The 27,035-nt window shown below is 54.8% G+C and overlaps 10 protein-coding genes across 10 annotated transcripts; 6 read left to right on the top strand and 4 right to left on the bottom strand.

Moving 5' to 3' along the window:
• Positions 1–49: 49 nt before the first annotated feature.
• On the bottom strand, positions 50–2,110 carry SCP_0902020 (Peptidyl-prolyl isomerase CWC27; the record flags this gene model as incomplete). The annotated part of the gene is made up of 13 exons (XM_027761435.1): positions 50–578; positions 630–709; positions 761–870; positions 924–1,012; positions 1,068–1,220; positions 1,275–1,302; positions 1,364–1,387; positions 1,440–1,505; positions 1,563–1,676; positions 1,732–1,805; positions 1,855–1,882; positions 1,936–1,981; positions 2,036–2,110. 13 exons carry the CDS (start codon positions 2,108–2,110, stop codon positions 50–52), a joined length of 1,416 nt encoding a protein of 471 aa, XP_027617236.1.
• A 178-nt stretch (positions 2,111–2,288) lies between these two features.
• SCP_0902010 (Ubiquitin-conjugating enzyme E2 6) lies at positions 2,289–3,547 on the top strand (the record flags this gene model as incomplete). The annotated part of the gene is made up of 8 exons (XM_027761434.1): positions 2,289–2,315; positions 2,374–2,455; positions 2,509–2,522; positions 2,576–2,668; positions 2,722–2,796; positions 2,853–2,881; positions 2,936–3,080; positions 3,188–3,547. 8 exons carry the CDS (start codon positions 2,289–2,291, stop codon positions 3,545–3,547), a joined length of 825 nt encoding a protein of 274 aa, XP_027617235.1.
• A 328-nt stretch (positions 3,548–3,875) lies between these two features.
• SCP_0902000 (Thymidylate kinase) lies at positions 3,876–4,697 on the bottom strand (the record flags this gene model as incomplete). Its single annotated transcript, XM_027761433.1, has 3 exons — positions 3,876–4,329; positions 4,395–4,503; positions 4,562–4,697. The coding sequence occupies 3 exons, from the start codon at positions 4,695–4,697 to the stop codon at positions 3,876–3,878; spliced, it is 699 nt and encodes a 232-aa protein (XP_027617234.1).
• Positions 4,698–6,674: 1,977 nt separating this feature from the next.
• SCP_0901990 (hypothetical protein) lies at positions 6,675–7,591 on the bottom strand (the record flags this gene model as incomplete). The annotated part of the gene is made up of 7 exons (XM_027761432.1): positions 6,675–6,766; positions 6,824–6,874; positions 6,930–7,010; positions 7,070–7,267; positions 7,329–7,358; positions 7,482–7,499; positions 7,552–7,591. The coding sequence occupies 7 exons, from the start codon at positions 7,589–7,591 to the stop codon at positions 6,675–6,677; spliced, it is 510 nt and encodes a 169-aa protein (XP_027617233.1).
• Positions 7,592–8,964: 1,373 nt separating this feature from the next.
• On the top strand, positions 8,965–11,466 carry SCP_0901980 (predicted protein; the record flags this gene model as incomplete). Its single annotated transcript, XM_027761431.1, has 8 exons — positions 8,965–9,198; positions 9,256–9,482; positions 9,543–9,630; positions 9,678–9,803; positions 9,863–10,120; positions 10,176–10,535; positions 10,588–10,989; positions 11,050–11,466. 8 exons carry the CDS (start codon positions 8,965–8,967, stop codon positions 11,464–11,466), a joined length of 2,112 nt encoding a protein of 703 aa, XP_027617232.1.
• A 268-nt stretch (positions 11,467–11,734) lies between these two features.
• SCP_0901970 (60S ribosomal protein L37-A) lies at positions 11,735–12,550 on the bottom strand (the record flags this gene model as incomplete). The annotated part of the gene is made up of 6 exons (XM_027761430.1): positions 11,735–11,786; positions 11,845–11,983; positions 12,121–12,191; positions 12,256–12,271; positions 12,337–12,343; positions 12,548–12,550. 6 exons carry the CDS (start codon positions 12,548–12,550, stop codon positions 11,735–11,737), a joined length of 288 nt encoding a protein of 95 aa, XP_027617231.1.
• A 946-nt stretch (positions 12,551–13,496) lies between these two features.
• SCP_0901960 (Dicarboxylic amino acid permease) lies at positions 13,497–16,072 on the top strand (the record flags this gene model as incomplete). The annotated part of the gene is made up of 17 exons (XM_027761429.1): positions 13,497–13,648; positions 13,711–13,718; positions 13,770–13,882; positions 13,937–14,032; positions 14,090–14,102; positions 14,156–14,296; positions 14,353–14,383; positions 14,442–14,661; positions 14,752–14,967; positions 15,019–15,094; positions 15,154–15,285; positions 15,335–15,361; positions 15,414–15,419; positions 15,479–15,642; positions 15,696–15,877; positions 15,944–15,995; positions 16,067–16,072. The coding sequence occupies 17 exons, from the start codon at positions 13,497–13,499 to the stop codon at positions 16,070–16,072; spliced, it is 1,635 nt and encodes a 544-aa protein (XP_027617230.1).
• A 1,283-nt stretch (positions 16,073–17,355) lies between these two features.
• Positions 17,356–20,495, top strand: SCP_0901950 (predicted protein; the record flags this gene model as incomplete). The annotated part of the gene is made up of 4 exons (XM_027761428.1): positions 17,356–17,743; positions 18,118–18,438; positions 18,487–18,750; positions 19,258–20,495. The coding sequence occupies 4 exons, from the start codon at positions 17,356–17,358 to the stop codon at positions 20,493–20,495; spliced, it is 2,211 nt and encodes a 736-aa protein (XP_027617229.1).
• Positions 20,496–20,873: 378 nt separating this feature from the next.
• Positions 20,874–24,076, top strand: SCP_0901940 (Opi1-domain-containing protein; the record flags this gene model as incomplete). Its single annotated transcript, XM_027761427.1, has 7 exons — positions 20,874–21,069; positions 21,140–21,333; positions 21,390–21,497; positions 22,184–22,355; positions 22,409–22,680; positions 22,731–23,377; positions 23,428–24,076. 7 exons carry the CDS (start codon positions 20,874–20,876, stop codon positions 24,074–24,076), a joined length of 2,238 nt encoding a protein of 745 aa, XP_027617228.1.
• A 1,735-nt stretch (positions 24,077–25,811) lies between these two features.
• Positions 25,812–26,785, top strand: SCP_0901930 (Glutathione S-transferase 2; the record flags this gene model as incomplete). Its single annotated transcript, XM_027761426.1, has 6 exons — positions 25,812–25,864; positions 25,917–26,069; positions 26,137–26,262; positions 26,323–26,499; positions 26,561–26,641; positions 26,710–26,785. 6 exons carry the CDS (start codon positions 25,812–25,814, stop codon positions 26,783–26,785), a joined length of 666 nt encoding a protein of 221 aa, XP_027617227.1.
• Positions 26,786–27,035: the final 250 nt, after the last annotated feature.

The following is a 27,035-nucleotide window of genomic DNA, read 5'->3' as shown; positions in this document are numbered from 1 at the left end:
GTTGGGAGAAACTCGTTCGCATAAGTCCGAGAAACAGATGTGAGACACACTACCGCCTATATCCCCGCCTCCCGTCTTTCGCCTTCATTGCCCGCTTCCGCTCTTTCTCCTCTTCCCGCGCCCGCGCGCCCCGTTGTCGGGGATCGATGACCTCGTAGTCCCGCTCAGCCTTGGCCACCTCCTCGCTGTTGTCCTTCGGGAAATGCAGGGCATGCGATAAGAACGCGGTATCGTCGTCGACCTCCATACCTCCCTCCGCCGCTGGGGCGGCCTCCTCTGCGGGCTCGCCCACTGGGGCGTCCGCTTCAACATCGGCAGCGGCCTCAGGCTCGACATCGCGCGCGGTGCCCTGCAACTTGGTGCGGAAGCTGTTCAGCGCTGCGAGGACGTCGTCCTCGTCACGCCGCTTGCCCTTCTTGTGGGCGCCACGCCCCTTGGTGTACTTCGCCATCTCCTCAGCGAGGTACGACTTCTTCGCCTTCTTTGGTGCCGGCTCGTCATCGCTGTCGTCTCCGCCTCGATGTGCGAGCTTGCGGATCTCGGCTTCCATCTTGGCGATCTCGGTTTGGCGGGAGGTACTGGGGAGCGATGTGTGAGGAAGGTGCTAGAGGTGAAGTCGGAGAGCATACCTTTGCGCTGCTTGCTCGCGAGCGTGCTTCTCGCGGATCTTCGTGATGTCCGCGTCGTCCTTGGAGGATTTCTTCTCAGACTGTGAAGAATAAGAAATATGAGACGGTCGGGTCAAACGGATGAGGCTCACGGCGCTTGTCTCCACAACGGATGTAAGTCCTTGCACCTTTGATGCCTTCTCTTTTGGACGTGAAGGGACCAAGCCGGGGATGGACACAAGCTGATCTGGTACATCGAGCACTGGAACAGCGAGTATGACACAAACCAGGTATTGCGACGAAGGCACAACTCACGATCTGGGCGGACAATTGGCTTTTTCTTGAATGTGACAGGCTCCTCTTCAACACTTTCCTCCGCACCAAAGCTCAGGAGCTTCACATCTCTGAAGTAACTTACGTGAGTCACAATGCAGTGAACTGCGAATCGCGATGACGCACTTCTTGGCTCCCTTGCGCCGTTGCTCTTCCTCGCGCTCGCGCTGAGACTTATCTCTAGCGCGTTGCTGTGTGCGTTTCTCCTCTGCGGTGATGCGGGGGATGATGTCTGGGAAAGGGTTGTCGATAATGCGTATTGTCTTGATTTTGGGGGGACTTAACATAAAAATTAGACTTATGCATCGTCGAACATGCGACTATATCACGAACTATAGTGGTCGTTCATTCTCGTCAAGCTCTAAGGAAAGAAGCCTGAAAAACTCATGTCGGTCTTCACGCTCAGAGGTAGGAGAACGTACCCATTTCGCCAATTTTCAACACGTCTGGAAAGCGGTCAGAACTCATGACGGACATTTCGGCAGAGCTGATGCATACTGAAGATAGTATCTCCTATAACACGACCGAACAGCGTGTGTTTGCCGTGCAGTTCGTCCGCACGGTCTTGCGGTCAAGACAAGGTTAGTAATTAGTCAGTTCATCAGGAAATAAAGGTCTCACCGAGGGTGATAAAGAACTGTGAATCGTTTGAGTTTTTTGTTCCATTGTTGGCCATAGCCACCAAACCTCGGTGGGCAAACCGCAATCGTGGATGTATCTCATCCTCGAAAGGCTCTGGGCAGTTTTGCAGTTAGGCTATTTTGATTAAAAAATTTGCAGGACTACACACCTCCGTAGAACGATTCTCCACCTGCACCAGTGCCCGTCCTATCCCCAGTCTGAACCAGGAATCCAGGAATAACCCTAGGAACACGGTTACGCTCGCGGTATCCGTAGTTGCACAGCACCCTACCGGTGGAATATGACGCCATCATAATACCCTTAAAAACTGCTCAGTCGATATGAACGTGCGCAACCCTTCCACAGTACGCACCTTCCATAGCCAAAGCCAGAAAGTTTCGACATGCTTTCGGTGTTTCCTGCTCGACCGTTTTCACTCAATCTCCGTGATTCTCAAGACAGAGATAGCGCACTTTTGACCACAGTTCTATGTCAATCTCACCCGCTGTAGTGTCAATAATAACGCGTCCTGTGGTTGGAAGGGCCATTATTGCAGCGTCGCGAACAAGAAAGCAGGACAAATAAGCGTCGCAGAGTGTAGTTCGTCACGGGATGCGACGCACGCGAGCGGCACATGGCGCCGTTGTCGGACAAAGCAAGCTGGAGACTGTTGCTCCCGCCCCACTCAACTCTGTACCTCCACTTCCTCTTTCTTACATCTCCATCATGGCTACCAAAGCTGCTTACAAGCGGGTACGTCTGGAGATAAAGTGACATTCAGTAAGGTATACTCAATTTGTGTCGGATCCAGCTCAACAAGGAGTACCTCTCGATGCAGAGAGATCCGCCCCCGTTCGTTTGGGCTGCGCCGGACGAGAAGAACATCTTGACTTGTAAGTGCTCATCACTGAATGCCATACTGGCCACGCTGATTGTATGCGCTTAGGGAACTATATCATTGTACGATGCGCTTTCTATGTTGCTGTCCCAGCTGAATGCCCCATGTTACTCAGCGAGGTCCCCCCGAATCTCCCTTCGCCGGAGGAGAGTATCACGGTGTCCTGCTCTTCCCTCCAGAATACCCCTTCAAACCTCCCGGCATTAAGGTGCGTTCTTTGGTATGACCTGGCGGTATCTGTGCAAATCGGAGGCGCTGCAGATGTTGACTCCATCGGGGCGGTTCCACCCTGACCGGAAGATCTGCTTCTCGATGTCCGATTTTCACCCGGGCACTGTGAGTGTTTACCTGTGTGATTTACGTGTCGCCGAGTATTGACATAGCAATGACAGTGGAACCCTGCTTGGAGTGTGTCCACCATGTGCGTAGTTTCAGTGTTTCTTCACCGTTAACTGATCGCTAACTGTCCTAACAGATTAACTGGATTGTTGTCGTTCATGCTCTCAGATGAGATGACAACCGGGTCCGTCACTTCGACGGACGCCGATAAGCGCCACTACGCTGCGCGGAGCCATTCATGGAATATCACACAGAAGAAGTTCAAGGAGGCATTCCCTGAGGTGAGCAGCACATACTCCGCTGTCGTCCAGCTGTCTTGTTGGCTTACAGCGTAACATGGTTGTTGCGCCAAATCCTTGATTTGTGCGGTGCTGACCTCACACTGTAGCACTCTGCAGAAACTCAGCGGGATCTTCCGAATATGGGCGAGAAAGAACGTGGAGCAAGTTCAAAACCTGACCCCAACTCTATCCCTGCTGTCGCGCCAGTCGCATTCTCAACTGCTACTCCACCACAAGCGGCACATCCTTCCGCTTCTGCCACTATCACGCTCAATAACTCTTGCACCGCATCACGGACATCCGGTAGCGGTGCGGTGATTCCTGCTGGTTCGAGCGGCGCCGTTGGCGATGCCGCGAAGTCAGTCGGATGGACAACAGCGTGGCGGCAGCTAATTTGGGACAAGTGGAGGTGGGGAGTCATTCTAGCTTTGGCTATCATTGTTTCTCGCATGTCGTCCACCAACTAGCAGCGCTGGTCAGCACGACTTGCATTCCGAGTCACCCTTCTCTGTGTGGGTTCTGGTCGCTAAACGGGCAGGAACACCGGAGAAATATGGTTTCTGTTGGTTGTATCTTGGACACTCTTCACAAACCCAGACGGTCGTTACACTCTATAATTTCCCACCACACTACTGTTTAGCTTTGAGTGCCATGACCACTGTCACCAATACTGTACACTACCATAGATCTAAGCGGTCGATTACTTCCTATGCCCGCATTGATCGTACTTCGTTGGGTGAGACTTCAGGCTACCGGCGTTATCAATATAACAACAGGTATGCCGAGCATGATCTGCTATAAGTACAACTCCAAGTTTCGCCGTCTATCCTCCTGCAAATGGTCCCATAGTCTACGCAAAGGCAGCTGTGTTCCATGAGAAAATGGTTCCGCAAATTCCCAGACTGCCTGCGCAACCTCCTCCGTTGATGCATCCGCATCAATGGTGATCCACATCCCTTCCGCTTCCTCAACCTCTGCGCCGATGCGATCGAACACGGCGCGCACCCGCGCTTGCACGTCCTCCGTTTCGTAGCGTTCTTTTCCGTACCCGCCGCGTGCTGCCGCGGCTGCAAGGGAGACATTGAGGAAGAGCGTGGCGTCTGGGGCGGGAAGGTATACGTCTGGGGCACGGCACCATTCGTACGAGAGCCCCTCGAGCGCCTTCGCCGCAGAGAACGCGATTCCAGAGAAGGCATAACGGTCACATATGACGGTCGTGCCCGCGCGCAGTGCATTTTCAATGGAAGATCTGTAGGGAGGGAAAGTGCGGTCAGCAGTAGGCGTCTTGACGCAGATCGTCGAGGACAAACGCACGCAAGCTCCCAGCGATTCGCGGAGAAGAGTAAGTGGATTGCGTGGTCATCGAGCTCAGTCTGCGAGCTCAGATATGCGTCGATCATTTTCCCGATGGGGGTCGAGCGGTCTGCAATAAAGAAGATACTATGCAAATTCGCTGCCGATGAATGGTGGGTATCACTGACCTGGAAATTTTATGAACTTGGTCTCAACGCCTGCGCGTTGTAACCGCTCGGCAAGTAAGGTAGTCTGTGTGCTCTTGCCTGACCTGTCGAGGCCCTCTATCGCGATGAATGTGCCGCGTATCTGGCGTTCTGACATGGTGTCAGACTAGGAGGTCCCCAGGTATTCTGTATCTTTGCGGTAAAGTGGAGCGCTGTAAAGCTTCTAATAACAATATTAATGCCTTCGAGGTAAAATCTTCTGGATGACTAGGTAGTCGGGAGTGAGAATGCACTAATAGTTCCGCGGCGGCGCGACGCGTCGTCACCTATTTGCGATCACGTGGATCCTTATGTTGAATCCCCACGTGGCTTCAAAATACAGATCTGATCGTACTGAGATCTACGGGAGATCCTCGGTCGCCACGACGCGGTCTCAAAGCCCTCCCTCAAATCAACAAATGGGCTAAACTTGCTTAACGCCAGGCTATTCATCCAAAGGTATAGCACACTTACATATTTTCTGTGTCTGATAATGGAACACAAATGGGGTGTCATGAAGTCCCGTCTACCATGGGCCGAAATGCTGGTTGAAGTGCGACCAAACTTACGCGATTGTCCAGGGGCCTCCGGATCCTTTACCTCCCGCTCGCCAAGAACAACAGAGCATCCACGATACAGTGCTCCTGTCCGTCTTGTGCGTCCAAGGCACGGCGGTCGCCACGCAATAGGATGAAACGCGCAAACGCTTATATTAATTCTCGTCCGTGGACGAACACGATCGCCTCATATGAGTCCTGACACAGATTTTCTGCAGATCTAACCCGTGGATCAGTACAAGCGTTTGCTACACCGCGCCAGTGGAGGTGCTTGGGAGGAATGACGCCAGTCAAACGAACGGATAGGCGCAAGGACGGAATGTGACCTCCAACGACGAGAGCCGGATGTCTTCCAGGATCTCCCAAAAGCAATGGTGCAACATAATCTCCCGAGGGATGAGCACCACTGAAAACTAGCCCAGGCTGCAGGCAAGAGACCATTAATGGTTGTCCCTACGCCCTCAGATTGACTGAATCACAAGTCGGGACTTTGTCGCCGCTCAACCAACGTGAAGGCAAAAGCAGGTTTGAACAAGATACTAGCAGGTCACTGAGTAGACGATACGCATGCATGCATACGGCGTATATATATATGCAACGAAGTGAAAATATTCATCTGAATTTCGTAAGATTTCCATCTCGTCCGAGACGGAAGCCCGGCTCCGAAAGCTCTCAACTTTCTCCGAGTCCACGATGGACTGACTCCACATCCTCATCGTCTAACGTCTCGCACCGCAGATCACCTCACGATGACTACGCTCTCCTTCCTTTCATACTTCTGCGTCTCCCGCTTGGTTGGCCGTACGAGCTTGCATGAATCAACTCGCCGCGAATCTCGTGGAGGTGGACATAAGAGGATTGAGACTTAAATGTATGTACATGCTATCACTGATCCCAGCAGAATGACTACCGTGTGTCCCTGTAGGTGGATGAGGTGTGCACTCCGAGATGGATGATAGGTCTGATTGATGCTCCACGCGAGGTGCAGTGCATAACTGTACCATCTCTACTCAAAAAACACTTCCAACTGTTACAATTGGTGTTATCATTGTATGTTTACTGCTTTGCATAGTCCAGCCATTTCCATAGCTAGTTTGTTATGGGCATGTATATATTCTCAAAATATCTGCATGCTCATAGCAACCTAGATGTGTTCTTGTGTGCTTGCTGTGCAGTAAGATCTCAAACCATCTTGTTCAGTCTGCATCCCTCTCCTTGCACCTATTACATAGATACTCAGCATGTATTATCTGACATCAGGTGATGCCCTGCAATAGAAATAAAATTGGGAAAAAAGATCCCAAACACTTTTACATAGTACCTATTGACAATTTCGAATGAAATAGGTAATGTAAAATTGAGGCTCATACAACAATGTGACAACTGGGGACTTGTGGCACAACTTTAATGTGTTCTACAGGGCAATATGCCAGACATTACAAGAATATGCATCAGAAAAACAAAACACCAGCTAGCACAACACCAATCAGAGAGGAATACAAGATGAATCAGATTCTACTATGGGCATGTATCTATTCTCAAAGCTCTGGCACAGTACTGACATCCTTGGTGGGCTCAGAGAAACCCACCAGACAAATATCAATGGGCAGGAGCTCATTGCACCCAGAGCCTATAGGTGAAATATCAATGATCAAATAGAAGAAACCTAGAAATGACTGGTGCATACCCTGCTGAACATCCGACGATACGTCCGGCAATGACACTGGCTCTGGGTGTGCTATATGATGGAAGGGCTATCAGAATAATACTAGCGATGGACGAGAATTTCCTACGTGACGTTGGCCACACAAAATCCTCGTCGATGTCGAGGGCCGCCAGCGCCATCTCGCCGCCCGCGTCGATCGGAGTCAAGTCTGTAAATATACTGAGCAAGCTGGACCATCGCCGTTGACGACACATTCGGGTAACTTACCTCGATCATGCAAGCCTCCAGAAGTCGACCCATCACCGAAGCCATCCGACACCGCGATCGAAGGGGCTTCGACCATGGCCACGGCCATGTCGTTGACTGCCAGAGCTTCCATCGATGATGTGAGCCGAGAAACCAGAGGTGAGACCTCAATGCCAAGGAGTAAGGAGACGGGACGTGTATAAGTCCCGAACGCTGTATCTGAACGAGATTGGGTGGATTAGTCGTTGGAAGACTACTCAGCAAGTGATGAACAATTCACCACCCCACGAAGACATGTTGAATACAGAATCTGAAATGTAGAGAGAGGCAGGAAAGTGTAGAGCAAGGTGGTTGAGAGCAAGATGCAGCGCGAGAAACCCCCATGTTCGAACTTTATCACCGGATTCTTCTCCGAATCAGGCTCCGAACGCACCGTTCTCACGAGCCAACGCTAGAAGATCAGCTTGAAACGCGAATCATGCCACAGCGCAATTCAAACATACGACGCCTCGCGCTAAGGACACTACGCAGCGAGCCTAACATGTTTTGTCCGTACGAATCTGTCCAACATGCCCGTAGAGTCAGTTTTCGTGGACCAGCAGCGACACGCCGAACACGCCGACCACCCATGAGCCGTCTGAACATCGGCGTCAACCGAACACGACTCTTGAGTCCTTGTGCCATACATGGACTAAGTAAAATCGGCCGGTCGCAACCGCAGATATGGCATCGGCTAGAGCGAGTCTTAGCGGACGGCATTTGAAAGTTCCGTTCGAGTGGTCAATGAGAGTAGGGATGCGACCATTGGGGTCGAACTTGTGTGCGCCGCCTGCTTGACTTCGATGAAGTCGAGATAGACGCTCTCGGAGCTGAGGTCAAGCTCAACGAGGACGACTGCGACCTTCCTGTGTGCACGGTCAGCTTACCTAGAGAGGAGCGAATGCGAACGACTAAATCACTCACCAGCCGTTCGGACATGCAAGGAGTCAACTGCCTTGGTGAAAGGGAGGAGGAGCAGTCTTATAGCGTCATCGATCATACAATTTGATGCAAAGTGAGAGTTATTTCTAGCGGCCGGAACCTCAAGGATGCCATCGAATCACACGGCTACACCTTCAAAGGAAGAGGTTTCTCGCTGCATAACATGTCGATACCTACTGCAGGCTCAGATCCCAGCCATACCTGGACTTGGAGCCTCTGGATTTGTATTTAACGCGCTGGTAGTAATTATTAGCAATTCTCAAAGCTTTGAAGTTGCATACTGATATCCGATTCGTAGATTCTGGTGTCCTTCCAACGCGGCTGCTGCTTCAAGCAGCAATGTCGATAAAAAGACGTCCTGCACGGAAGACGCATTTAGAGTCCCACCTGTACATCATATGTAGACCACCTGCAGATTTTCACGCGAGCATCGGTCACGCGGGGGCTCAAGCGCTCACTATGTAAGTTACTACGAGCAGAGCACGGTATTCACATCAACCCTCGGTATGGCGCTCAAAGGCACAGTCAAGGGGATTTGATAGTGATGCAAGTTATAGCAGTAATAAATCGATGGGGCCACGGTCTGCTCGTGTACCCGTTTAATCCAAGTCCATTTTGACAATAAAGGACTGAACCGCCATCAGCCTGGATCACAGCAACGGCACCATGTAAGCGCAATGCAGCGCGACTCTTGCCTCCTGTATACGCGGCAGATCATGGTGGTCAAGTATCTGATGCTGAGATATTTATCGTATGATGCGGCCAATTGAGTGGTGGCGCGGCCGGCGGCCTGCCGATATGGGCACGGGACCGTGTTTGGGCCTTTACACCAGGCTTTACACGGTGGTGGCCCCCCGTACGTACTCGCTGAAGTAGAAAAGTCCTTGCTTTGTCGCAGTCACTCCCCCTTACATAAGATTGACTTTGGAACGCCGATGCCACCATCCAACTCGAAGAGTACGATTACCGCTCTCCCAGTTGCTCTCCCGCACAGCTTGCTTGTCCTCGTGCACCTGCACCTCCTGGACTATCCACTTAAGCAAGCGGCACAATATGACGAACGCCTCTTTAACTCCAAGACCAATGGGATCCGTGAACGAACTAAGGCCATGGAGGACATTTGCTACTTCCTACTAGGTCGCATAGAAGGTCGAGATCGCGCAAAGGCAGTAAGTCTCTTGCTTTGCTAGGTTCGTCTCGGAATGGATGCGTATCTTCTGTTACAGATCCTCCCGATGTACCCGTGTCTGCAGCCATCAGATACCACCGCATTCCGCGTCTCGCTCACAAAATATCTAGAATCACTGCGGCACGGCATCGTCCATACGAATCACAAAGTTTCGAACTCGGATAACAAGGGGAAGATGCGAGATAGCACAGACACAGCAGGTGCTTGGTGGTGGAAGGACGTGGTGGTGCGCAAGTCCTTGCTTGAAGAATGTGCGGGGGAAAGGTCAGTGGTGCAGCATGAGAAATTCAGTTTCATCAATTAATTTTTCGTTGCATTCCGTAGGTTCGAACGACTCTTGTTAGCGTTGTCAACACATGCTCTCTTCAAAAAATTGTCCGCCTCTCCAGCGTTATCGGCTGAACCAGGACGGGTGTGTCATAACTCATGGTCCTTTCCTACTCCGCTGATGGTCTCCAGGAAGAGCTAACCGCACTTACAAGCACCTACGGTGCGCTCCTAGCACAATCCCACTCTTCGCGGCGCGTATGGGAGCGTACAGCCTCTGCGCTCACGCGACGAAAAGCCGACTTGCAGCTCCTGCGTGTGCGCCCATTTTGCAGCTATTACTTTCTAGGCTTGCCTCACGTGCATAGATGACCTAGGAACGCCTTTCCGACCCCAACGCCAACGCGCGGCGGTCCACCAAGTACAATGCATTGACTACAGACAGGCTCCTGGCACTTCGTGACTCTGCTCTGTCGGATCTGCTGCGCAAGAGCTGGAGGCATGCCGAAGGCTTGATTGCCTTGGATTTTCTGATCGACCTGGCTGGCCTGCAGGGTTCGCATGGAGCCTCGAAGCATGATGGGGAAAATTCATCCAGATTGTCAATCGTTGCAGTGGATGTACTCGATACGAAGGTATACATCGTGTTTTCTTTCATCTGCGAAATCCATCGGAGCTCACAAGTAGCAGGCACCTGTAGCCCTCCCGATCCCGCCACTCCCCATCGCTGCAGCGCACCATCCCGCACACTTGCACACGCTCATGGAGCCCGTCTTTTCTTCGTCAACCCCTACTGCACCCATGAACGCCACCGTCAGCGCACCCGCCAGGCCGAAGGAAACGATCCCGTTCGGTGTCTCCGAGCGCATAGACGCTGCCGCGCGGATGGAAGAGGCTCTGCAACGCGCCCTGGCCAGCGCAGAGGCGGTCCGGCAGCAGCTACAGAAACGCATCCAAGGTGGCAAGGCCATTCCTGCCTCTAACAAGAGCGTGCTCAACCTTGATCTGCGATCGTGGGCAGCACCAAATCCGCGCACGCTTGACTTCCACGTATGTCTCCGCCTACATTCCTCTGGCAATGCACTCAGTCGAGGCCACACAGACGGCACCGACGCCAGGCTTATTGGGAACCTTCTCCCTCCCATCGGTTTCGCCAGAATCTGCGCTGGAGGAGCAGATCGCACAGATCCGCACAGCGCTCCTGCCTGCTTATCCTCCGGTACCTACCCAGCCCGTGCTCTGCAGCGACCCTCTACCTGTTCCTGTTCCTCCTAGCCGCCTACGGCAGCCTGCACAGATCGGAGAGGTCAAGGCACTTAGGCGGGGTGCCGCTGGCATGAGCGTGAACAGCGGACTAGCGCGCGCGACGAGCGCGCATCTCCGATTTGCCCAGGAAGACGCTGCGGCGTCTACCCAGCGGAACGTGCATCCCCGAATAGCGTCGAGACGTGTGTCCCGCCGGGTGCGCCGCTCGCTCGCGGTGCGGGATGAGGAAGTCGACAAGGCGGGTCACCATTGACTGCACGCCTTCTCCCCTCCGATGCTCACCTTAGTACGCTTGCAGGTCGTCGAGGCCGTGCGGGGCGAGTCTGCTTCGTTCGAGGTTGCCGAAGCGACGCCTGCGCATGTGGGCAGGACGGCTGGTGTCCCGCTGTCAGCGGTGAAGTCTGTGCCTCGTCCGTCATATGACATGGAGAGACACGAGCGCGCGATTAATGTTCCCCTTCCAAGGCTGCGGCTCAGCGGTGCAGACGAGGATGCGCACTCGGAGGACGATATCCCGAGGCATCGATCGTCGGAAGGCGGAAAAGCCTGGACGAACAACAACTGGCCTGATGTAAAACCGGAGGAAGAGGAGTATTATGAGGGTCAGAGCATTACTCTGAAGGAGATCTTGCTCAAAGCCGGGAGCGATGCAGCGCAATTCGACCTTCTTGGTGATTCCGAGGACGATTTGGACGAAGATTTCGAATGGGAATAAATAACACCACACGGGTAGACTCACTCTGTCTCAGAAGGAGGCTTGGTCCTGCTCTCTCGCTTGCAGTACACACGGTGACCGGTCCAGCATAAAACAAGAAGATACATCGTCCGAAATGATAATCGCACGCATAGAATCGCATGGCATACATAACTCATGTATTTTGCGCGTCATGAAGCAAAACATGCTGATCGAGAGTGTGCAAAGAGGCAAGTGAGAGGACATATACGGATGCAGTTGCGAGTAGATGCGGAAACTGGTGGTACAATCATGCCTCAGCCTGCTTTGCCTTAGACCGCTTAACTGCAGACGTGTTCTCCCTGCGACCCAGTCAACTTTCCCGTATTACGCGAGAAGGACGGAGATGGGGGAACGCACCTGAAGCCGTTCTTGAATCGCCTCGAGACAGTCTTGAGGTAGCGCATTCGGCCCGTCCCAGTCGTCTTTCGGCGCTTCGCCTTCTGGCCCCACTCATACGACCGCAGCTTTGCGCGGGGGTAGCCGCACTGTGCGCACTCTGGAAAAAAACATGAGCGGGCGATGATCATTGCGCAGATGTGAAGACAGACGGGGGCGCGTGGACGAGATGGTGCAGAGAGGGGAGGAGGGGATGAAAGGCTGCGTGGTGGGTGGCGGGCCACGACGGATACGCACCCTTGTGTTGCTTGTGGAATGCGCGGTTGCCACACCGCCGGCAGAGCGTGTGGGACTTGGTGTGCCGCTTACTGCGAGATGCGAGGCCGGCGGGTGAGCACTGCAGCAGAGCACAAAAGATAGAGCGGCACGCACCCGAAGGATGTGGTACCTATGCCCCGCCGAGAGCCCTGTCAGTGACGCTGCGCGGAATCAATGCGGACACGCCGCACGCACCTTTGGTCTATGAAGGAGAAGAGATGGAGAGTCAGCATTCAACCTCGCGAGGATCGTCGACGGAAGTAGGGGACAGTCAAAGTTTGTGTACATCCAAGCAGGGCACGACCCATCCAGCCGCGAAGTGCGTCAAATTGCCCCGTTCGAGCGCAGAATCGCGACCTGCTGGCCTGACTGCCCCTTACATTGATATGAACGGACGTGGACTCACCATCTTGCCTTGAGGATTTTGAGGATACCGCTGGGTGTTACAGTTTTCGACACTGGCGAGTCCTCCTCGGCCTGTGGGAATTTGCCACGTGCGTTCCGGCGCTCCGCTCACGCGACTCCCGGGCGTCTATGGCCAGAATGTCTCTGGATCGATCTCTCAAACTGAAATTTGCATGCCGAAGACCCTACCAACTGTATGGCGGTTGACAATATTAGCGATGCTGTATGTCTACCGAGCGGTGCATTACAGTTTTCTTTTTTCTTCGTCCTAGGTTTCACAGGAGGCGGAGATGAGACTCCTGCCATGACTGGCGTCATTCTGTCGACGCATCCAATTCAAATCCTGCGGAGCCAGCATGTGTTAGTTTTGGTTGAAGGAATTTTCAGGGATCACAGGGTACCAGCTGCAAGACTTGGCATCCAGCATTTCTTGGACTCATCCTCCGCGCTCTCCGACTGCAGTGCAGACAAGGTGAAGAAGGGCAGGCGTGTGACCATTCGAAATATTAATCTGTCGATGTCATCTCTTCATTCAATCAAATCCGCCACAGCAAGTACTTACACTATCCATCCATCACCGCATCTCAATTCCTAGTGGCGGCGCGGCTGGATGCTGTCAATGGGGTCCATGTACCGCCTCCATATCCTGATGTGGATGATTCTCCTGATATAGGATCCCGAGTACTTTCACAGCTTGTACAGACGCCACAAACGCTGTTGGAAATTTCGTCTTCGTACGGCGCCGAAGAATCGGTGACAGCGAAGGCCCAGCCGGGCTGCGCCAACTTGATGTAGCGGGCTCAGCGCCCCAGCTGAGGTCACCGTCCCTTTAGCGTGATCTCCATCCCCACACCGGGATCCACGCAGTATAAGTCCACGCGGTCCCGGAGCTTCTCGAACCACTCGTCCATCTTTTCTTCTCTCACCGTCCCGACTCCTGCATCTGCACGATGAGCAAGCTGGACGAGAAAAATTTTGCAGGCCCCGTCGATCCTATACAGGTGGATGCTGCGAGCTCTGATCTGGAGTCCAGCGAAGGACCTGCGCCTTTGAACGGCGGGTTGAAGCGGCAGCTGAAGAACAGGCATGTCGCCATGATCAGGTCCGTTTACTTCCAGCCCCCCATTTCACTTATACAGGCAGCTAAGATGAGCCGAAAAACAGTATAGGCGGTACGAGATGAGATCGTACTCCACTGCGCTGGGTTTCACGTCTTGTTGCAGGTGTAATTGGAACTGGGTTATTCTTGGGGACTGCAAATGCGCTGGTGGCTGGCGGACCGGTTGGTCTGCTGCTAGGTTACGCTACAGTCGGAACCATCTGCTACAGTGTCATGGTGAGTTGCCTTCTGTAACGTGCTTGGGTCGCGTCGATTAGATCTCGATGCCAGATCTCCCTGGGTGAAATGGTTGCATACCTGCCGCTACCTGGTGGACATATCAAGTTGGCAGAACGTTTTGTCGATCCTGCGTTCTCTTTCGCGATGGTGCGTCGCGCTGTCTGCCTGCCGCCACTATGGTTCATTGATCCCTGCCAAATCTAGGGTTGGAACTATTGTGTGTGAATTTGTGTTGCTCTCGCTCGAAGTGCTGAAAGATGCTTGCCGCAGGGTACAACTGGACAATCCTGCTTCCGGCCGAGCTGAGCGCTGCGGCGATCCTCATTAACTACTGGAACCACTCCATCAACAACGCTGCGTGGATCACCATATGTCTCGTCGTCGTTGTCACGATCAACCTGTTTGGTGCAGGTGAGCTTTCCTCTTCCACTCGTCACTCCGCACACAGTCTCACCGTGCTCGCGCAGGTGCATACGGAGAATGCGAATTTATCTTCGCGTGCGCGCCACCTCTCCATCTCTGAAGTCTTACGTTCGCTGAATGCGTGCGCACGCAGGTCGATCAAGGTAATCACGATCACGGGACTTATTATCCTAGGCATTGTCCTCGACCTGGGCGGCGGCCCGAACCACGACCGTATTGGGTTCCGCTACTGGAAACATCCAGGCCCGTTTGTACAATACGACCACATCCCCGGCGCCAAGGGACGCTTCCTCGGATGGTGGGCCGTCATGACCCAAGCCGCATTTTCGTACATCGGCACTGAAATCGTCGCGGTACGCTCCTTGTGCATATCCCTTGAGAACGCGGAGCGACCTCTCCTGGGTATTGGTGCATAACATTGATGCTACGTGCCCCTGTTGCAGATTGCCGCTGGTGAGGCGAAGAACCCGAGGCGGAATCTCCCCAAGGCGATACGCAGGGTGTACATCCGTATTTTGCTTTTCTACATCGGTGGCGTCATCGTGATCGGCCTCCTGGTGCCGTCGACAAACAAGAACCTCATCCTAGGGACGGGGAACGCCGCCCAGTCGCCGTTCGTCATCGCTATCGAGACGGCGGGGATCAAGGCACTTCCCTCGGTCCGTGTTCTTTTGTGTAATCCGTCCGTTGTGCGTGCTGATACCCTGCAGATCATCAATGCCTGCCTCCTGACTTCAGCATGGTCTGCAGCGTCGAGCGACTTGTACACAAGTTCTCGAGCGCTGTGTACGTTCTCTTATGCGTTTCCTGTTGCTACTCAGCGATTGAGTGTATTTTTGTTCTAGATGGACTTGCGCTGGCAGGGAATGCACCGAAGATCTTCGCCAAGACCTCGCGCAACGGCCTGCCTTACGTCGCGCTTATTACCAACGCGCTGTTCGCGTCCCTTGCGTATATGGGCATCAACAGCGGCTCAGGTATGTGTGTCTGCGGTGCATGTAGATGTACTCTAACTTGGCTATGTAGGCAAGGTCTTCAACTGGTTCTCGGCCAGTGAGTTCTAAGATTTCGCGCCCTGGCATGAATACTGACGTTTTGCTCTCAGTGACGTGTAGGTTTTCGGCTCCGCTCCTCTTGTCGCAACGGGAGACACTGACTTGGGCGATGCAGCCATCGCGGGCCTGATGACATGGTTCGGCATCTGCGTGACGTACCTCCGCTTCTACAAGGGCTTCCGGATGCAAGGGTTCGACCGCAGCACTCTCCCGTACGCGTCGCGCATGCAACCATATGCGGCCTGGTGGGGCGTGATCTCCTGCATCGTCATCTGCTTTGTGCGCGCACTTCTTTTTTTGGTGTCTCCGGGAGGTGCTGACGCACTGTGCAGTTCAGCGGGTGGGCGGTGTTCCTGAAGGGCAAGTGGGTAACGGCGACGTTCGTGACGAACTACCTCCCGTTTGCGCTCTTCCCTATACTATACATCGGCGCGAAGTTCTGGCGGCGCGCGCCCATCGTGCGCCCGGAGGACATGGACTTCATCTCCGGCCTGAAGGAGATCGAAGCGGACTGGTGCGTCTTCGCTTTCCCCTTTAACGCGTTCTTGCGCCCGCGTGCAGTGCTGATGCGTGTTTGCAGCTACGACGAGCCCCCACCGAGGAACTGGGTAGAGCGCTTCTGGTCGTGGTTGGTGAGTGCGCTCTCTGCGATTTGTTTAGGGTGTGTGGATCGGGGCTGACCGCCCTCGTTCGCGGAACCAAGATGTGACCGGCCGACAGCGAGGCGCACCCGCAATTGGTGCCCGGGCCCGAGAGCGCGGTTCCCTCCTCGAGTTGCTGTTGTACTTATCAGATTCGAAGCCACAATCTTATCCGCAGTCGTTTCTCGGCTTAATTCCAATCTGCCGCCTTGACACGACGGGGTCCCTCATCCGTCGTCAGAGTGGTGCGGTGATGCTGCTCGCGTGTCACGGTGTGCGAGTGGTGTGAGGTGGTGTGCGGCGTTACGGCACACGCAAGACAGTCGCAGCGAGTTGCGAGGATTGCGCTTGCAAACCCTACTTATAAACGGACCGGGGAGCAGATACGTTAGTGCGTGCGTATCGTTCGCGGTACCAGTGCCTCGCGTCCGCCGTGGCCAATGGCCGTCTGCCCCGTCGTCTTAAGCTTGCCGCCGCCGCCGATGTAGACGACTTATCTGAGCGTATCTCTGAACGCATGATCAGTGGGAAAGTATCTGATATGATCCTTGTGATCCCATGGTATGGAAGCTCGGGCGGTGCATCTTATCAGACCGATGCAGATCGGCCGCGTAATGCGGCGCAACTTCGCGGTCGAGGTTGCATATGTACTGTATATGGAGAAGGTGGTGTGCGTCGAGGCGTGCATGAGACCCGGTGTTTATGAAGACGATACGGAGAGGGGGTTGGTTCGGTGTCTCTGAGGGGCACGCGTGAGGATCAGGTGGATGAGAGTCGCGGTGATGCGCGATTTTGGGGGTGTAGACCAAGGGCTGACGAAGGTTGTGCAAGAGGCCTGGGCCTCTGGGACGGAAAGGACCCGCAAAGGGATAAGATCTGAATTGATGTGATCGAGCAGAGAACGTACAGCAGTGGTCGGCCGGCGCAAGATAATAAATTGATGAAGCACGGGTTCAACACAAACATGACGCAAAAAGTCGCGCGCGCCGATTCTGACAGCGCGGGAGAGGAAGAGAAATGACGAACAAGCGGTGTGTAAATTTCCTGGAAGAGCTGAACGGAGAAGAGGGCAAGTGCTGAGCAGCGAGAGAGCGTTGATTAGATAATGACGCTGATTACGGCGCTTATCGTAATGGAGCTGCCCCGATTGGTCCACAGCCATCGCGTTATCTAGGTCTATATCTTCAACTTTGTCTCCTCCTAACTTGTTCCCCTCCATCATCGTCCTTTATACGTCCCGGATATCTCCCAGTCCTTTCAGTCCTCGTCCTCGAAGCTCGCACCGTTCCCCACAGCATCGCTCGTATAATATCTCCTAATCACGTCTCTAACGCCCGCAAAATCCACCAGCATGTCTCCAGCGGTCGTGCTTGATTCCCCAGCCATGAACATGCACCTCGCGTCCCTCTCCAGGATGCAGTTCAACGGTCACATCCACACGCCACCCGCATCGGATCACTCCAGACATGACCAGTCACCTACCTCCCCGACGTCCCCCAGTTCGCCGTCTCTCCAAGCGCAGCAACCCCGGAACGGCTCCGCGCCCTATCCCATTGATCCTGCTCTGAGGGAGCGCAACGCGGACAATATCGATCCCGCACTCACGCAGAATACTTTTATTCCGAGTACCTCTCCGAGCTCTAACTCTTCTCCGCCGCTGTCCTGCGCAAACTGTGGTACCTCCTCCACCCCATTGTGGCGCAGAGATGGTGACGGCAAGTCCATCTGCAACGCCTGCGGTAAGTCACTCATCTGCCTTTTGTTTATCTGCCTTCTTGCGCGTTACGATTTCCGGGCCGCCGAGTTCTCCCTTTAGCCACGTGTAATACGCGTTTGAAGCGGCGATGCTCCTCAGAGGCTATCATATCGATTCCTCACCGCTAGCGCGTGTATATGGTCAGATTCGACGGCCCCTGCATGCACGGCGATGGGCATGTTGACGCATTGCTATCGTCCTTCCTGCTATCACCCCTTCGACATGCTTGCTGACGCCTTTGCTCCTCCATCCATCACTCCTCCTACCACCCTCCCGCGAATGATTGATGTGCCTGCACATATCGTCGTGGCCATCCCCCGTCCTTGATAATATCGCCGCTCCGATGGCAATGCACAGGTCTCTACTACAAGTCTCGCCGCATGGCTCGCCCCTCCACTCTCGGACGCACGTCCACCGCTCCTTCCGCGACGCATCCCAACGCCAACCCGGTCACCGCGAGCTCTCCTGTCTCCAAACCTGCTTACGCTCAGAACGGCAACCGCCAGATGTCCGCATCGCCCCCGCCTATGCTTACTCCGGCAGCGTCACCTCCCTCGGCATCTCAGAACCAGAGCCAAAACGCTCCCCCTGGTGCTGAGCAAAAAGCAGCGGGACAAGCTCAGAAGGGACATCTTCCGGGTACGTGCCCCGGAGATGGGCGATGCGACGGTACCGGAGGTACGTCTGCGTGCTCAGGCTGCCCAACCTACAACAACGCACTTTCAGCGCGCGTAGAGGTCGAGACGACAAATGGTCAAGCTCCGGCGCCCGCGTCGCCAGTTGTGGCTTCCGCGGGGCCAACTGCGCCCCCACAGATCAGCGAAGGAGAGCAGCCCCCGGCGGAGGGATCGCCGGTCATCTCTCAGGCGGGCAACAGCCGCTCACGGATGCGGAGCACGGTAGGGGCGTTGAGTTGCGCCAACTGTGGAACAAGCACGACCCCGCTATGGAGACGTGACGACGTCGGGAACAACATCTGCAACGCATGCGGTATGTCGTTGTTGTCTCGCTTTCCCCTCCCCTCCTTCCATTCGCCGTTGTACGTACCTGCGGGGCTTTTGGAAAACCTCCGTTCTCCGATGGCGAGACGCGCCCATTCTTGTCAGCATTCCTGAAGGAGCGACAACCTTTAGGGTATTGGATGCACGTGGCCGTCGTTTGTACTTCTCACGTTTTATCGGCCGTGACGCCACGAGGCGCAATCGTCGTTCGCATCTTATCAGATATATGATTGATGCGTTCGGCGGTAGCTGCCATTGGTTTGGAATTGCGAAGACGCGGAGGTAATGCTGGCCGCGGCGATTCTTGGATACAGTGAATGAGTTCGTACGGAAGTTTGCCGTAGCCGGTGTGGGACGTTCTGCGGTCGATGAATTGTTGAGAAGCCCCAACATTTCCAGTGCATTCGCTTCTGATCACCCGTTTTGTCGCTTCTCGTGTCCATTTCCTTCATTTAACTGACCACCCCTCCTTCCTCTTCTCTTCCCCTGTTCATAGGACTGTATTTCAAGCTGCACGGCACTCACCGGCCGAATTCGATGAAAAAGACGGTCATCAAGCGGCGCAAGCGCGTCCCGGCAGCCTCCGGGCCCCCTGGTTCACCCACGCAGCAAGATCGCATGACCGACCAGGCGGCAGCGGAGGTCCTGGCGAGCGTTGGCCGTGGGCACAGCGGTACTAGTGTGGGGGCAGGCGGAACCTTGGAGGAGAGCGAGGAGGAGCCTCCTCGGCGCAAGCGCGCGCGTAAGAGTCGTGGGAAGGAGGTGAGAGAGGACGGGATGGAGGTGGACGACGACGAGGGGGACGAGGAAGACTCTAGCAAGACAGCAGTCCCGAAGAGGGGGCGTCGCAGTACGGGCGCTCGCGCTAATCAGCGCCGTACCGACTCGCGTGGTGGTGCGTCTACAGGGATGGGTTGGCAGATGGACACTGGTCCGTCTTCCCCCGAGCACGTCCGCTCCGCGTCCAACCCCCGTGCGCAGGAGCTGGACCGTTATGGCGCGGGCGCACCGCGCGGCAACCCGTTCTCGCCCAATCCACATGGCGGCTTCGACCTCCCCCCTCTGAACGCCGCACTCGGGAACGGCGAGATGCAGGTGCAGATGCCGATGGGGATGTCGCTTGGGATGGGCATGCCCGGCGCGCACTATGGCGGCCCTCCCGGTTACGCGCGCTCTGGCTCGCAGGGCGCGGGCGGGCCTAGCAGGACACATTCCCCCCTCGCGGGCCCGGGCATGGGCGCGCCAGGCGGGGGGTACGTCCTCCCTCCCCCTCACAGCCTCGCGCATGGGCACCATGTGCTGAACCACGGGCACCACGCGCCGCTCCCTCCCCCACCGGGATTCTACAATCCGGCAAACCCGCAGGTGCCGTCGGTGGGCGAGCTGGAGCGGCATTACTTCGAGTTGCAGGAGCAGCGGCGGAAGTACCAGGAGATGATGGAGCGGACGGATTATATGATGGCGGGTGTGAAGCGCGGGCTGGAGGATATGCGCGGGGCGGCGGCGGTCGCGGTGGCGGCGGCGGGGGGTCAGCAGCAGGGCCCACCGCCGACGCAGGTGACAGCACAGCCGCACGTGCAGGGACAGCAAGCGCAAGGTAAGGGTCAGCAACAAGGTCAGCAACAGGGTCAGCAGCAAGGACAGGGACAGGCGGTGCCCATTGGGAGATCGCCGAGTGGTAGCGGGCGGGAGAGCGTGTGGCCGGTCGCGCCTCCCGAGTCTTCGCGGGATTAGGCGCATGGACGGTTACGTTTTCTCTCATCGCTGTGGTTCGGCGTGAACAGAAGAGTCTGTATACGTTGTGTTATGCTTGATGTTCCCCCCTCTGCTCCCGTTCGGTTTGACGTGGGTGTTATTTAGTGTGTACCTTAGGTGTATTCTGGCGGTGCGGCGACCCGAAAAGGACGTTGCTCTGGATAGTTTTATGTTAGTTTTTATCCGCCTCGTAGTGCCTTTTTTCTTACTTCGGCTGTGTATGTTCCACCTCTCCGAATTCATTCCAGCTCTAATACTTAAGTCTGCGTGGTAACTGGTATGAAGGGAGATCCCGAGAGTTGATAAGATAAGATCAAATTTCGCCGTGGGTCCATTTCCACATGAACGCGATTTCACATGCGTCACAATCAGCTGGGGCAAGGGCTCTGTGTCCTGCTTGATTGCAGCTTCCATCTCTTCGCCATCATCCTCCAGCTCGAGCTCACCATGCTCCCCGACGAGGACGAGTCTGTGCGCATCGCTATCCGCGCCCTCGGCGATATGCGCAACAGCGCGCCCGCCGCCGTCCCCTCCTCCGCCTCCCCGTCCACCTGTGCGTCCGCTCCCGCTCCGCGTCCGAGCTGGTAGAAAGACTGACACTCGCCCGTTAACACTGCGCACAGCATTCCAGCCCACCCCCGCACTCTCGATCTCTTCGGGCACGTCGTCCCCCTCGCTGTCGTCCCCGTCACTCCTGGGCGACGACCCGCCCCGCACGGACGATGCGGACTTTGTCTCGCGCGTCTCCAGTATCCCGCTCGTCAACAGCGCGCTGCGCGCGTACGAGCAGGGCAAGGCGAGCTCGCGCGTCGTCAAGGTGTGTCTGTCTGTGTCCGCTTTCGAGGTGCGGTGCTCATGCGTGGATGGCGGCAGTACGGCGCGGAGATGATGGAGTCGAGCGTCAAGACGATCTCGCGCCCTGTTATTGATCGGCTGCCTGTGAACCAGCTTGATGAATTTGCGAGGAGACAGCTCGATCGGGTGCGTGTCTGTTTTACTGTTTGTCGGGTACCGTGTGTGTTGTGGTGGACTTCGGAAGGGGGCTTGCGTCTGTCGATTTCGCTGCAGCAGCTGCAGTGTCCTAGGCGGAAAGTCCTGATAGAAATGTGTTCGATATTTGTTTCTTGCATCTTTTGGTTTTCTGGCAGTAGGTATTCTGGCTCAGGGTCATCCACCGAATTGCCAAATGGACCTCGCTGGTGTGTGTGCCCTCTGCCGTTTTATATAGAGTTCTCTGTTTGCCGAGCTCTGTACAAAATAGCAGGGAATGGGGATCTCCCGCGGTGACGAACATACTTCGTATCACGTCTTCCGGATACCCCTACCCCGCAAGGGAAGGTCTGGGACCGTGAATGTTTGGAAGGACTCTCGAAGAGTATTCCTGAGTCATAACATGAAAATTGTGAACTAGAAGCATTCCTTCTTGAAGAGTTCGGTACTTTGCCACTAGAGATTTCAGTACTTTCGGACTGATAATTTCTGTCTGCGTCCGTGGATGCTATCTCTCCAATCAATGCGCTAATCGCAAGGCTCTTTATTCACTGGAAGCAAATGCTACTCAATTGTGTATGCAGGGGAAGATCCGGTTATGTGCTGCCTGAGTTCCTCGAACTTATCATTTGTAATAGCAGTCGATCTGTGCATTGTACTGAAACCGTTTCATCCAGATTGAGAGTTACACACGACGTACGCCTAGCCAAGATCGCGACAGAGGTCGTGAACGTGGGCGTAGCAGAACTACCACCGATTACGAACAATCACGAGTGACTGACGAAGACAACTGGAGCACCAGGGACGTGTCCATGACGCGAAGGGCACAGGACGAAAAGGCGTGGGACGGTACGCGAAATTAACCCTCCTTGATTTGCGTCCCGATTTTTGATAACGTACAGTTCACTCCCCATCTATGTCTGCAGAACCATCTAGTCGCGCGTCGACCCCCCGCTCGCAACCATTATCTTCGCCCTATGCTCACCGATCCTCACACCTCGAGGGGTCGTCCTCACAGCAGCAGACGCAATATTCATCATCAGCAACACCTGAAAACCAAGAAGTGGCACGACGCAGTCGATGGCAGGCCATGCTTCTCGAGGCCGGTGGTATTGGCGCCGCTGTTAGCGAGGAGAGCATGCGGCGCCTTCGTTATTGTCTGCAGTGGCTTCAGGTACGGCGTCGTTATACCAGCAAAGATGTGCTCATATCTGCTCTCCACAGTATGCAACTACGCATATCGATACTCAGATTCTTGTCCTCCGCAATTTCATCGCCTCTCTCCAACCATTATCTTCTTCCAGCAGCTCTCATGCGGTCTCATCGTATCACCTTCGCACTCTACATGCAGCCAAGCGTGATGTCGTCGAGACGCTACGTCAAGTTGTGGACGTCGTGAGCCGCTACGCGGGCAGCGCGCTCCCCGAGCCCGCTCGTGCACGCGTGCGGTCTTTCATTCTGCACCTCCCGCGGCGTTGGGCGCATGCTACCGGTACCGATGGAGCGGGGCCTTCCTCGGCGTCAGGTAGTGCCTCGGGCGTCGACACGCGTACTGGCGGCGGTGTGGATAGGGGCGAGCGGCGAACGAACGCTGGCTCCGCCCCATACAGCTATGGCCCTGGTGAGGCCGGACCGTCCCAAAGATCCCGCCCATCGTCACGTGCGACGTCGCCGTCCAGGTCGAAGGGGCATCCCAGGCAGGGAAGCAGCAGAGCTGCCCAGGACAGCCTGAGTGTGAACAATGCGGTCCCCACAACGGCAGATACCGCAACGCAGGCTGCCCAGCGGATTTTGACCCTGGCGACGGAGAGTTTGGATATGCTCCGTGGGGTCACCGCAGTATGTAAGGAGAGCTTGGACAGAGCTGATGCGTACGTCTATTTATTCTTTGTGGAAGAACATGTGTTGACAACGTCCATAGGTGGGTCGAGCGCCTCCGTGTCGTTGGTCTGCAGCGCCAACAAAATCCCGAGGCAGGCGAGAACGACGCCATGCTGGACTTCCGCGAGCCGCCGCTTCCACCGCTCTCTCATCTCTCGCCACCATTCGCATTCTCTCCGGCTGGTTCGTCGCAGTACTCCCCGACTGCGCCGTGCTCGCCACTCTCTACGACGAGCTCGGGGCACGCGACGCCGCTGTTCCCGCCCCCACACATGCGGCGGAATTTGAGCTCGGGCTCAGGTTTCGCCAGTCCGTCGGCGAGCTTCTATTCTGTCGATGGCCCGTCGTCCACGTCGTTCGACGCCCTGACGCTGTCGTCGCCGACCGTGTCCACGTCCGGGGCGAGCTCGCGGTACACGACGCCAAGGAGCGTGCTCATGGGCTTACCGGCTGATGGCGATAGTGGCGGAAGTCTCCTCGGTGCTGGCAGTTTCCGGGGCGAAAAGCGGGGCGCGGAAGAGGACGACATGGACGGTCCGACGGTGGCTGCGGCTGCTGCACTGGCCGGGATGGCGGGTGCGGCGAAGAGGGCGAAGCAAAATCGGGGGAGGGATGACGGGATGCTGTACATGCATGGCCGGCGGAGTAGTGGGGATGATGGTAGCGTGCAGATGGACGTGGACGGGTGATGTGCGAGCGGTGTCGATCTTGGTGCTGGGTATCTGAGATGACTCTTGATTGCTTTGATGCATGCTGTGGGATGCATATGCCTGTGGGGCATTCTGGGACTTTTTGTCTGTCTGTTTGCATGTGGACTGGTATGTGCGTATACGAGCTGGTGGTGTACGATATTCACTCCCCCCAAAACGCGTATACTTACGTGTATTTAGGATGACTTGTAGGATCACGGTTACGGTGGTATTTACTGACCCTTCTTGTATGCGTCGAGGAGTTCTGCCAAAATGTAGAATACCTTCCGTTATATATTTGCGTATTGCTGTAGCAGGTAGATGGCAGGTAGATTGCTCAAGCTTCAAGCTTCAGCGCTTCAAGTCGTTTCGGTGGGAAGAACGTCGCATGCCCATTCTGGACTGTTGTGCTGCCGCCCGGCACCCGCCGAGTTTCCCTCGCGTATCTGAATGCAGCCTGCTCGGTGTAGATATTCGTCACTTCTGACTCGCCTGCTTTAAGTTGGTCGTTACCTTATCTTTGATGCGTGCCTTTAACCGGTCGTTCTACACGATTCTGCGCCTACACTGAACAATCCATCTTGCACCCATCCTTGCCGTGGCAGTGCGCCCTTTCTACGCTATGTTCACTGTCTGTTTAGGCGACTATCCAGAGGGCTTGTTTTGCATGCACGACGCGTCAATGACTGTCAATTATTTATTCGACGGCCGTGGATGCGGTGCAGTTTGTTATTTTCTGTTGTATTCTCATCGTTCCTTTCTGCCCAGGGTATAGCACCGATTATTTCCATATTCGATTTTTCATAATTTCGCGAAGAGCATTTTGTACGTGCCAAAAATATAAGGTGCTTTGACCAGGGTCGCGCTTCCAGAAAAAACGATGTTGTTCCCTCAACAAGCACAGTATCAGTAGAATCCACTTCGTCGCATGTTCCTCAGTGACCATACTGACATTGACGAGGTCTTCATATAGATACAGCCTGGGGGCCCAATGCGCGGTCTGGCCTAGCAACTCTGCGATTTCCGCCCAACTTTCGGTCAATCATTGGCGGCAGCATTCGCACAGAATGCCTCTATCCTGGCCGTTTCTGCTGCCAGCGATAAGAGAGAGTCTTCTCACTCAGTTTGGCACTCTACCTATTCGAAGAGTCTGTTGCAATGACCGATATCAGCACGTTGTGCAACGTGGAATGTTTCTTAGCTCTTCTGAGGGCGTAGCCTTGACTTCCTTGAGCTTGAGTTCCACCGGCTAATGCTGAAATAACCCATGTTTAGTATTCAATTGCAGGATTGGTAGCGCTGTTGAAGCCAGCTTGTCATTCAAACTCGTGCTATTAGCGCACCCGGTCTTCCATCCTGGCATTGATGATGGCTTATGGACGACATTGGTAAGCAACTTATCTAATTTTACGGTGCGTTAAGTGTTCGTGTATAGCAGACGCGCATCTTATTCACGCCTATGTATCCACCATCCCTCTATTGAGCACCTTCTGTACCAACTCTGTCCACAGGACACCGCTTCGATGAACCTAAGGTGATCTGCGCAGGTTTGCCGAATTTGAAAGTTTACGTTTTCGTGCATTCTGTGGCGGTATCGATAATACACTAGAGCCTATCTGAGTAGAGGTGGGAGAGGAAGGATCAGGTATAAACGAGAGCGCAGGCTCCCCCTTTCACCAAGGCAGTTGTCTTCTCACATCTCCAGTGATTTCAGTCTATCCCCAGCACCCTTACAATGACCTCCAAGCAGTTCACCCTCTACACTCATAAGACTGGTACGAACGGCTGGTGAGTGACTTCGTCATTCGGTCCTCTCCGGGGAAGCTGACCGCGTACAAAGGAAGGTCGCGATCGTCCTCGTTGAGCTTGGCCTCAGCTTCGACAGCATCTACCTCGACTTCACAGAAGTCAAGCAGGTGGCGCACACTAAGTTCAATCCCAACGGTCGCATCCCTACTCTCATTGATCATTCGAACAACGACTTCGTCGTCTGGTAGTTATCTGCATCAGACCATTCCAATGCCGTCCGCTAAAGCTTTTCGCTCGCGGGCGCGTTTCAGGGAATCCAACGCAATCCTCATATACTTAGTTGAGAAGTACGACAAGGAGCACAAGATCTCAGCGAGCAGTCTTGAGGACAAGGCCACTCAGCTGCAGTGGCTATTCTTCCAGGCCAGCGGACAGGGGTGGGTCGTGGCTGCTATAACATTGTGATTCGCCTCTAGAGCTCGTTGCTTGAACTGTAGCGCGTACTTTGGTCAGGCAGCGTGGTTCAGGAACTACCATCACGAGAAGATTCCCAGCGCCCTCGAGCGCTACCTGAGGGAGACCATTCGCTTGACTACCGTCCCCGAGAGCGTCCTCTCCAAGCAGGCGTGGCTCATCTGCGATAAGCTCACGATCGCGGACCTCTCGTTCATTCCGTGAGTTCGCGCCTTACCGAGGTGCCGCGTACAGGCTGACCAGTCGTTGCTCCATCTACAGGTGGAACAGGTACGCGTTCGACCACATGATCGAGGGTTTCGAAGGCTTCAACCTGGAGAAGGACTGCCCTGCAGTTGCTGCGTATGTTCCCTCGTTATCGCTGTGCTTCAAGTCAACGAGTCGTTGATAGTTTTATATGTTTTCCCCAGTTGGCATGCGAAGCTCATGGCTAGACCTGCTGTTGCGGAGCAGTTCGCTCTGAAGGACGCTTTGGCGCCGAAGTAGAAGTACTGCGTGCTGGATTATTGGGAAAAGCGAGAGGAATTATGTGTTGACTACGAAAATGTCGATTGCATCGCCGCGTTGTTGGGACGGAGAATCTCCCTTAGATATGTGTACGACCGTGATTTTTCTAGATGCCATCGCCAGTAAGTCAATCCACGTGAGCTAGTACGATCAAACAAGCCAGAGACTCAGAAATATGAAAGATGGCGGGTTGTACGCAGTATCGTAAGGTGGTTCATTGACGTCAGGA

Source organism: Sparassis crispa (assembly GCF_003851025.1).
Source record: "Sparassis crispa DNA, contig_000008F, whole genome shotgun sequence".
Classification (NCBI taxonomy): domain Eukaryota; kingdom Fungi; phylum Basidiomycota; class Agaricomycetes; order Polyporales; family Sparassidaceae; genus Sparassis; species Sparassis crispa.
The sequence above is the reverse complement of the archived record's forward strand: the minus strand, read 5'-3'. Positions and strand labels throughout refer to the sequence as shown.